The 10,976-nt window shown below is 33.3% G+C and overlaps 1 protein-coding gene across 1 annotated transcript; it reads left to right on the top strand.

Moving 5' to 3' along the window:
- The first annotated feature begins 303 nt into the window (after window positions 1–303).
- LOC11434146 (heat stress transcription factor A-7a) lies at window positions 304–2,520 on the top strand. The gene is made up of 4 exons (XM_039828230.1): window positions 304–791; window positions 971–1,953; window positions 2,041–2,136; window positions 2,337–2,520. Exons 1-2 carry the CDS (start codon window positions 519–521, stop codon window positions 1,727–1,729), a joined length of 1,032 nt encoding a protein of 343 aa, XP_039684164.1. The 5' UTR covers window positions 304–518; the 3' UTR covers window positions 1,730–1,953; window positions 2,041–2,136; window positions 2,337–2,520.
- Window positions 2,521–10,976: the final 8,456 nt, after the last annotated feature.

Below are 10,976 nucleotides of genomic sequence, written 5' to 3'. Positions count from 1 at the left end.
TAATTAAATTATATTACAAATAATATTTAATTTTAATAACTATATAAATATTATTTCATTTATAAACATATTATTTCAATAAAAAAAATATTTTTTGAAGACGGTAAAAAAATATATTATTTAAATATTTTATTGAAATATTTAAATAACTAAAATAGCTAAAAAATATTAATTTAATATTTTTCATCAAATCTTTAATTTAATATATTATTAATAATTAAAATATTTAAATAATAGTAATGAAAATAAAAGTCACTTGATCCTTTTGTAACATGTCAATTGTGATCTAGAAATTTCTGAAACAGGAGATCAACCACTCTCTCCATCTCATCATCCAATTGCTCACGAGGAAGGTGCTCAATCACTTTCATCCTAATATATCTAGAACCTTCTATTCAATTATTGATCACTCACTGGTAATACTATTTTCTTCTATCCATGCATGTATTTATAAAATCCCTCTAATGACTTTAATAAACTAATTTGATTAATTCTAATTAGACATAACATATTTGAGAATGAATTATATGTACTCGGTGAAAGAAGAACACTTAGAACCAACGATTCCACCACCCCAACCAAATGAAGGACTTAATGAAATTAGGCCACAACCATTCCTCACAAAAACATTTGATGTAGTTGATGATCAAAGTACCAACCATATAGTTTCATGGAACAGGAGTGGCACAAGTTTTGTGGTTTGGGATACACATGCCTTCTCCAATCTTCTCCTTCCCAGATACTTCAAACACAATAATTTCTCAAGCTTTGTCAGACAACTAAACACTTATGTAAGTACTTACTCTCTAATTAAATACATACAATTTTTTAAATTGAATCATGATCTTAATGTCTCTATCTAGGTCAGATTTTAAAACATTGCTTATATAGTAAGTAATTGCATTTCAAGTTTATTCTCGGCTTTGTTTTCTCATACTGATTGTGGACTTGTGGTATGCAATATTTGCAGGGATTTAGAAAAATTGATTCAGATAGATGGGAATTTGCAAATGAAGGATTCCTAAGAGGGCAAAGACATCTATTGAGGAACATAAGGAGAAAGAAGGGACCTTCTCAGCCTATTGAAGTTGGTTGTGTTGGACTAGATGCAGAAATTGATCGTTTAAGGCAAGAGAAACACATGTTGATGACGGAGCTTGTGAGTCTTAGAAAGCAGCAATATAATACTACACTGTACCTTCTAGAGATGGAGCATAGGTTAGAAGGGATAAAAATCAATCAGAAGAAAATGATGTCTTTCTTAGCTAGAGCTATGAAAAACCCTGTCTTCATTCACCAACTACTCCAACAAAAAGAGAAGAAAAAGGAGCTTGAAGAAGCCGTGACCGTGACAAAAAAGAGAAGGCTTGTTGAACAAGGAACTAGACTAGGTATTGGACAATCAAGCAGTGTTAAAGTTGAGCCGTTAGAATTATGTGATTATGAATTTGGGGTGTCGGAGTTGGAAATGTTAGCTCTGGAAATGCAGGTTTTTGGAAGGGGGGAAATGAATAAGGAGGAAGTACATGAACCTGAGGCACTAGAATCACAAGAGAAGATGGAAACAGTGCTTGATGATGAAGGGTTCTGGGAAGATCTAATGTTTAGTATGAAATTTGAGGGTAGATTTGACATTCCAACTTCTGAAGATAACAATGAGAATGAAGATGATTCAAGTGAACCACTGAGTCAAGAATTTAGGGTTAACTCTTTTCATTCAGTTCACTAGCTTCAAGTCATACAAAAGTCAATGGTTTACTTATCCTAATTGGCAGAAGGAAAATGATTTACTTTTTGGTGTTTTTAATTCTAATCCTATAATAAGTCCTTTTGTAGCACTTTTTATATCAAATTCTCTCATGTTTCTTGTGTTTGATTGGGTAGGTTGCTGCTGGTGCCAGAACAAGATTCTTTGATAGTGAAAACTGTCATTATTTACATCAACGACTCAAGGTTCAATTTTTTACCACCAGGCAGCTAAATATGTATATGTAGATATGCATTTCTTGTTGTAATTTTGTATTACCTTGATGAATGTAGATTACTCAGAAGATTTATGATGGACAAAAAGTAACTTATCTCCTACAAGCATAACTGAATGAACACTATGAATATATCTCTGCAAGAATGCAACAGGTCTCTACCTCTTCCATATAATACTTATCTTATTATTGCTATTATTATAATCGACCAAGGATTGCATATATAAGTTTTTGTTCAAATTTTAAAAATCTAAGTATTCTTGTTTGTTCTGATGACTTTGGACTTAAATAATTTGAGCAGTTCGGTTTTTCGCTAACTTTAACTTAGGATTGCATGGTTAATTTGAATCGCAGTTTCTGTTAATTACATGTATGAAGAAAGAAGATTTTAGGAGCATACTTCTAGGACGGCTGCCGTGTCTAATGACACAGTTAATGCAGTAGAATTTTAGCACTAAAGAGAATTGGTTGAAAAATGTAATATACATTGTACAGTTGATTAAGAAACATGGAATCTACCCCCGATTCATTTCTTTGATCTTCCAGTAATGGGTGCTGCTTTGCTTTAGTATATCTTGTCGATTTTGACATATTTTTAGTATAATCTTTGGTTATGTAGAAAAATGGCCAATGATGTCCAACATTTTGAAGTTAGCACTTCTACTTGCGGTTGGATTGGTTGAGCTTCAACTAACAAACTCAATGGTATTTTGATCATCAGAAATAGTGCTGTCGTGGATAAGATTAAGGGTCTCAAAGCATATAATTTCTTCAAAAAGTAATCTTCTAATCCAAGTCTGTGTGGCTTATCTGTATGAACTTTGTCTGCATTTGTGAAGAACAATATGGAAAAGAAAATATTAGGTCTCATTAGATTTGATTCAAATTTTCTGTCTTGATTCTACTTCTTCCATTTGGTCATAAAAGATATGTTTGTTTTCAAGTTCTCATATGATAACCTACCATGAACAAAACTGTAACAGCAAAAATTGAAATATCAATTACATCACTTCAAATCAACGTATGATTTAATAACAAACATGCTTTCAAGTTAACCTTTACAATGCACATTTTTAATATAATACTGATCAATTCCTATTTATACAGCATTACTCATTAATCTAAAATGGAATTTTGTATCAACCTTCAAAACTAAAGTGTGTTATTCAAGTCCAAACAACTCAACCATCTTCAATCTTCAGAAAATTTAAGCAGTGCCTAAACTTTCCTAAGGGAACCACTTTAGTGATAAAGTCTGGAAGATTCTCTAATTTATGAACCTTCTAAATTTGCACCTTCCCATCTGAGATTCTGTTTCTGATCTCACAAACCATGTCCTCTAGTCGATCGTACATCCCTACAACAATAAGATGAACCATTATTGTGTCAACATGTGGATTTTGATTCACTCGTTTAACATATTTCAGAAATTCTTCTACATTATCCCTTAACTCATGTCTCATTATTTTCTGAAATATATACACACGTAACACGTTTCACGGGAAACTAAGGCTTCACTCAAAAACTCAAATTAACAAATATGTGCAATTAATATAAAAACACTCTGACGCATATAGATAATTTGATCCATGTACATAATCATACAAGTACAATATTCCGGTGTAATTGTCAAAAACTCAAGTAAAACATCTTTAAAAGACCCAAGAGAGAATGAATTTGCATCAGTAAAATTATCAAATCACCAGGATACCTGATTGTAAAGATAGTAAAACATTCCGGCAATAGGAGTTATTCCTTTTCCTGTCCAGCCAGAAGCAGCAGCTGCTGCTCTCCCTGTTGCCTGTCCACCATCGGCATTCAATGTTTTTTCTTTTTCGGTTCAGGCAGAAGACCAGGATGCAGCAGACTATTAATAGGACTACAAGGACCACTCCTGCAAAATGAATTGTAACTCAAGTTAAGCCTATAAAGCTTTATGAATATCAAGGCTCTCAAGGTTTGTGTTGTTTTTTTTTGTTCTTCTTATATCTACAAAACCAGAAGTCCCACTTCGAACAGTTTTTTTTGCTTTTCCGTCCGTCTTTTTATACCAAGCTGGGCGTTCTAACCGTTAAATGAAATGGTAATGTTATGGTTTAATGGTTTAATGATGTAACTTGATTTGGGTACTTATTAATAAATTAAATAATATAATTACTTGTTTCATTTTTTGTTTTTTGAACGAAAACATAAAAATATTTGTAACAGCATAGTTTTTTACTCGGACCGGTTATCGACTCGGCAATTTTATTGGGTCACCAGTTTGTTGGTTGAACCGGATGACTTAATCAATAAATAGAATTAAAAAGAACTATGACACCTATAAAATGTCAAAAAAATCATTAAGCAAAATTATATAGTTTCACAAAATCATGACATGTATATTTCATATCTAAATAAAGTATACATAAGTATTAAAAATGTCTTAAAAAAAATTATTTTTTTAAGAGGAAAACTCAAGTAAAACATCTTTAAAAGACCCAAGAGAGAATGAATTCAGTAAAATTAACTTAGTCTTTTAACCTCTGATCCGGAAGTCCACATGCATTTTCGACGAATTATCCACTTGGGTCATCATAGTTTTTTCCTTTATAAAATGTATCTCGTTAGGTTGAGAAGTGTGAGTGTTGTTAATAAACTACTCTTAATCTCAATTTTCAAGCAATGTGAGACTTTATAAGTGCCGAAACAGTAGCCCTAGTTGAGGCTAAAGGGGCAAATGGTATGTTAGTCATCATATGTGGCTAAGACTTCGTTGCCCACGGATGGTACTAATGATTCGAAGTGGAGCACCGTTTGTGGACCTAAATCGACTATCGGAGTGGTAGAAGCCTCGACGGAGGGCAGCAAAAGTTCCTCGGAGGGTATGGAGTACCTGCAAATACTCTGAGGATCAAATGAGTTTGTTATTGAGTGTGTGAGATTTTTATGGTTTAAATGATGTGTATCTTTAGAATGCATCAAGTATCCTTATTTATAGGACAAACTCTAGGGGTTATTCAGGTGAAGTTCATTGAGTATGTTGTGATGTCCATGACATTCGTGGATCAACATTTGATCGTCATCGTGGCAACTGATTAGATCGCTAGATTCGCCTGGATGTGCTTCTAAGGCCTCCTCATATCATACTCTACAGTGATTCATTCCATTAGCGGATTAGGCTTAGACAATATTCTAAATATCCAGATTAATAAGAGTACAAGGGATACTCAAAATCCATTACAAAACGTCTAAACCAAATACATTGAAGAATTTGAGTGGGTTAGTCCACCAATGGAAGAAAACAAGACTTTTATTTATGTCTTCCCTACATATAAACCAAAAACATGACAACCATTTAATCCAGACTACCTCCTCCAAAATATTAGCAATTTTCCTATTCCCTACCTATAAACCAAGATCATGATAACAATTTAATCCGGCCTACCACCTCCAAATTATTAGCAATTTTCCTATTGAAGAGGAAGTCATTACGCTCCATCCAAATACATCACGCCGTAGTTAATCGAACTAAATGAGACCTTTTTTTTTTATCATTCTTATATCTTTGCATAATAAATTAAAGAGTAAAAAATTATCAACCAATTCAACACCCCAATATTACGTTTCAATCCAACGATTTGAAAATCAAATTCCAAATTATCCTTATCTTTGAGCAACTTGCAAAAAATGACTTGAAGTTTCGACTTTGTTAAAACAAAACACACAACATTGTTGTTGCACTTGTAAAATGAGTTTGATATAAAGCTTGGGTTTGAGTTGGAGACCCAATATCTAGCCACTTTTTTGAAATTTTTGAAATTTTATTTAGAGAAATATTTGAAAGATATCAAAAACTAATTGACATCCAGAGAGAGAGAAAAAATGGAAAATATTATGTGATAAATATGATATATTGGTGATATAATAAGAAAGAGATATACAGAAAATGAAGTGTTTAATAAGTGTATAACATTAAGGGTGTTCACATTTCATTACTTAATCTATGTGCAATAATGTAATTGTTGTGAATTCGGACTCAAAATCACACCAATATAAAATATGATGTGTGGAGAAAAGAAAAGTAGTAACCAATATCAAAATGAACACAAGCAATAATCAACAATAACAACACCTTGATCTAATCTAGGAATCAAAGTAAAAAGCACAAAACCATAAGCAAAAGATAAAAGGAGAGAAAAGAGGAATAAACACACCAAAGATTGTTGACCCAGTTCGGTCCAACTTGACCTAATCTGAGGGAGAGATTGATCTCTCCAATCCACTATCAATAAGTTCTTACAAAGAGATACAAATGGGTTACAAGAAATTAGCTTCAACAAGCTCACAAAGAACAGCCCTAATTTCTACCCATTTTTCCAATCTCACCAATGAACAAGACACTCAATGATTTTCACTCACCCAAGGTGTTTACAATGTTTCCGAACCCAAGAGAACTCTAATCAAAGACCCTCAACCCTAAAGTTACCTCCTTTGATTTCCCAAGTTTCTCTCTCTTCAAGCTCTCTCTCAAAATCTGCAAAGAACACTTATATAGCAGTCTTCAACTGTCAAAATCGTGTCACATTTTACCAAATCGTGACACGTTTGGTGCGTACGACCCAAGGTACAACCAACCTTATCCTGAAAACTTTCCCAGCAAGCAAAAAATTGTGTCACGTTTTCCCAAAATCGTGTCACGATTGGGCACCCTGCAAAACAGCTCTCGACATTGCAAAATCGTGACACGCCTATGAAATCGTGTCACGATTTCTCTGTTTTCCAACTTCACAATTTTGAAGGAATACACAACATTATCCACCTTGCCTTCAAATTGATGATGATGTCACTTTAACCATCAACCACCAATCCCCCTTTTCTTTTCCTTGCATCCAACTACACCAAGTAGCTTCAGAAGTCTACACCAAACCCTCTTCAACCACGGAACGTCTCCTGCTTCCTTGAAGATCACATGCTCACAACTAGAGCATAAACACCCAAGGCCTCCATAGTCGTACCATTCCCGGTGTCATCAACTCCACCTCAAGTTGAGCTTTCTCTACCTCAACGTCCAAATGCTTACACACACCATGCCTTCACCTTGCAACTCCACCTCAAAGGTGATCACGAGTACTCTTCACACCGCCTCTCCAAGCTAACCAATGAGTATTCTTTCCACTGCATCTCCAGAATGATGTTGAGTGTTTAACGTCTCTCCAGATGAACACCACTCTACAAGGCATCAATACCAAGGTGAGAAACCTCACCTTCATCATCCTCCCAACAACTCACAACCAAAGCACCCGCATCCTCATACTCCTCAGACACAACTTGCGCGGAGTTCTCATTGTTCTCATTGCTCTTTGAGCTTCCTCGGTTACCTCTACCTCCACCATTTCCTCTTGAAACACTAAGGCCTTCACTGTTTTCATCCGCTCTCAAGTCCTTGGACTTGGTCAATTCCTTGGTTCTTAAAGCCGCTTGAACTTCTTCCAAGGTGACAATGCCTTCTTTGCCATAGAGCATGGTATCCTTGAAGGATTCAAATGATCTCGGTAGAGCACACAACAAGAGTATAGCTTTATCTTTGTCCTCAAGCTTCACCTCAATGTTCTCCAAATCATCAAGGATTTTGTTGAACTCCGTTAATTGCTCTGTCACGGTCTTTGACTCCACCATCTTGAATGAGTAAAGTTGTTGCTTAAGGAATTTCCTATAAGCCAAAGATTTGGTCATATACAATGACTCCAACTTTGACCACATCGACGCCGCGGTTGGTTCCTTCACGACATCCCTCAAAACTTTGTCACCGAGGCACAAGACAATGGCACTCCTAGCCTTGTCCACCATCTCGGTCTTCTCTGCTTGTGTCATGATGACCGACAACGCACCTTCACCCTTCAAAGTTTTCTCACAGTTTTGTTGTATAAACGCCACTTGCATCTTCACCTTCCATAACCCAAAATCATTACTTCCGGTGAACTTCTCAATATCCCACTTTGAACTCATGGTACTCACTAAACCAATTCACTCATATGCCCTACGGTGGGCGTCGATTGTTGTAAATTCAGACTCAAAATCACACCTGTAACATCCCGATATTTTATACGTTATATATGTTAATAATAGTTTCTTTATTATGATTTATGCCCTTAATTTATTTATAACTATTTGGAATTAATTTATTAATCTTAAATGGGAGTAGCCAAGCCTCACACGTCAGTGTTTTTTAGCAAAGCCTCAAGTACCCTTTTGTTTCTATAAACCATGAAACCAATTACTCCTATTTTGTAGCATTATTCAAACAAATTTTCCAATGGTCCAAACCACTCTAATGGTCAAATCGTTTACCATGATGACTATTTCTATCACATGTTCTCCATGATATACACCTATATGACTAATTCAATGGTTGCCCTCGTATCAAGGCTGTGTTTGGTAACACAAAAAAGCTAGTTTATAATTTGTTGGATTAGCTTATAAGCTCGTCGGATGAAAACGTGATGTGTTTGGCAACAAGCTTTTCTTGCAAGCTTATAGCTTTTTTTGAGAAATGTGTTTGGTAAAAAAAAGCTATAAGCTAGCTGATAGCTGAAAAGCTAGCTTATAGCTGATGGCTGATAGCTGATAGCTTATAGCTGAAAAGTTAGCTGATTAAAATTAAAAGTGTTTGGTAAAATTAGCTGTTGAAGTGACTATAAATATAAAATGACATAAAAGGACATGCTTGATTAATTTGTTTTAATATCATATATATAATTTTTATCACTTAACGCATTTATTTTTAAATATTTAAATATATTTCAAATTATTTTCATCTCCACAATAATAAATGTATTTATGAATTCAATCGAATTTTTTTATTTAACAATTTTTATTTTATTTTTATGAATTTTATTTAACTAAACTTGCTTCACTATTTATTATAAATTTTATATAAAATTATATATTATATGAATTATGAGCAAAGTAAAAAAAAAAAAAAAAAAAAAGTGGACAAGAAAATTTAAAAAGCCATACATGATAAACATGGTTAGTTTAAGAAGATAGTGGGTAGTTTTTTTTATTATAATAAAATTAAATTAAATTAAGAAAAGGTTAAAATGGGAAGAAAGTATAAAAAGCTACTTGGATTAGCTTCTTAAAAAACGCTATAAGCTAGTGAGAAAAGCTTTTTACCAAACACATCTCATTTTATCAAAACAAGCTTGTAAGCTAGTCCAACAAGCTATAAACTAGCTTTTTTGTGTTACCAAACACACCCAAACTATTTCAAGTAGCTTTTTAGCTTATAGCTGATAGCTTTTTACATTTTCTTCAATAATAACCTTATTATTATTTTTTTATCCTTCTGTAGACAAAGTAACCGTCCAACTCCCTCACGTTTTGTTTTCATCTTCTCTGATACTATTTCATTGCTTCATTCACTATCATTTCACTCCTTGCTAAGAATTGAAGATCCATGCTCATAGACAAGTATTTATAGATATAAATTTGTACAAACATATATTTATAACTATTGAATCTAAGTGCTATATATAGTATTTGAGTTATTATTTTTGCATATAAAATTAATATCGCCGCCCTTAGACCTCTTTTTCTAATTTATGATAAAAATACATATTTCAACGCATTTTTTAAACTTTCTTTTTTCTGTCTCAATAATTAGTGATGTCAACATTTTAAATTCTAAAGATATTTTTGAGATAACTAACATTGTAGAGATGAGTAATTGAATATGTGTATCCCTTTCGTTGCTTATCATTGACATTTTGAAAGATAAAAAATTCTCCATAGCTCCAAAATCACATAAACTGTAGGGCTGTAATATGGACACGAAAAATAAAAGCTCTAAAATGATAAATTAGTCACCCAAATTAAAGTATAGGATCGAATTAATTCTTTTTCAAATTTAACATTATATTATGTTCATTTTGATGTATGAAAAAAGAACCAAAGACAATACGTGATTTTCATAGGTTTTGATGAATATTTATTTTCAAAGGTTATATTTTTGTTGACATAATTTTGATTTTTAGTAAATAAAATTGTCATGTAATTTTAGGTCATTTTATATTTATAACAGTTAAATTTACCAAACACTTTAATTTTAAATTAATAGCTTTTAAACTATCAGTTATCAGCTACCAGCTAGCTTTTCAGCTATCAACTATCAGTTAGCTGATAGCTTCTTTTTACCAAACACAGCCTAAGTTCCTACCTTGGTCTTCATAACTAAGTATACTCTCTCCCATTTCCTATAGTTATGGTACACGTACACCCATCTCCTCTTCTCTCTTAACTTTTGTGTTAAAAATTAAAAGAATATATAGATATCTCCTAACTCCATTAGGTAGTAACCGCCATCCACTAAGACTGTTATACTCAGAAATTTAATTATATTCTCACTAATATTATTCTTAATTAGTATCTAGCCATTAGTCTCTCGCACTCCATATAATGGTATAGAAAAAGAATATTCAAACTCTTTCATTTATATCCCTCCAGAATGGTCACCTAAGAGTTGGTTTTCCAACTATTATAATTTTTCCCTCAAACACCCACAGCCGATATCTATATCCAACCCCATCGAGTTTTATTGTGTTCACAACTTATATTTCATTTCATCCATATTTTCCTAAATCCCTTTTAGCCATCGGTACGTTTGAGAAGCATGTTTTCTTACTGTTGTCCTGGTCAATTGAAACTGAGAGACTTAACAGAGCGAAGAATGAAGCGTGGATTAAGGGGTTATATTCGGCTAGGAAAGAGAGCATCCAAGGTAATGGTTGCGTGAATTAAACATAAAAATGGAGAGAGAGATTGTGTATGTACGGGAGCAGCAGATTTGGGGAAATAAACTAAATGCATAGATTGAGAGATTTTGCTAGGAAGGTCTAAAATAAGGGCTCTAGTCTTGACCATGTTTAAATGAAAATGATAGATTATGATGTTGGATTTGATATGCTTCTTGATTTAATGGATGAGTGAAAAGATTTATTGTGTTTTATTATT

The sequence above is a fragment of the Medicago truncatula genome, chromosome 1 (genome assembly GCF_003473485.1).
Source record: "Medicago truncatula cultivar Jemalong A17 chromosome 1, MtrunA17r5.0-ANR, whole genome shotgun sequence".
NCBI lineage: Eukaryota > Viridiplantae > Streptophyta > Magnoliopsida > Fabales > Fabaceae > Medicago > Medicago truncatula.
Note: the sequence above shows the minus strand (reverse complement) of the source record. Positions and strands in the feature narration are given on the sequence as shown.

Coding starts and splice junctions, on each gene's coding strand:
- LOC11434146 (XM_039828230.1), top strand. CDS start 519: ATGAATTATATGTACTCGGTGAAAGAAGAACACTTAGAACCAACGATT. Junction 792..970: donor TCAGACAACTAAACACTTAT/GTAAGTACTTAC, acceptor CAATATTTGCAG/GGATTTAGAAAAATTGATTC.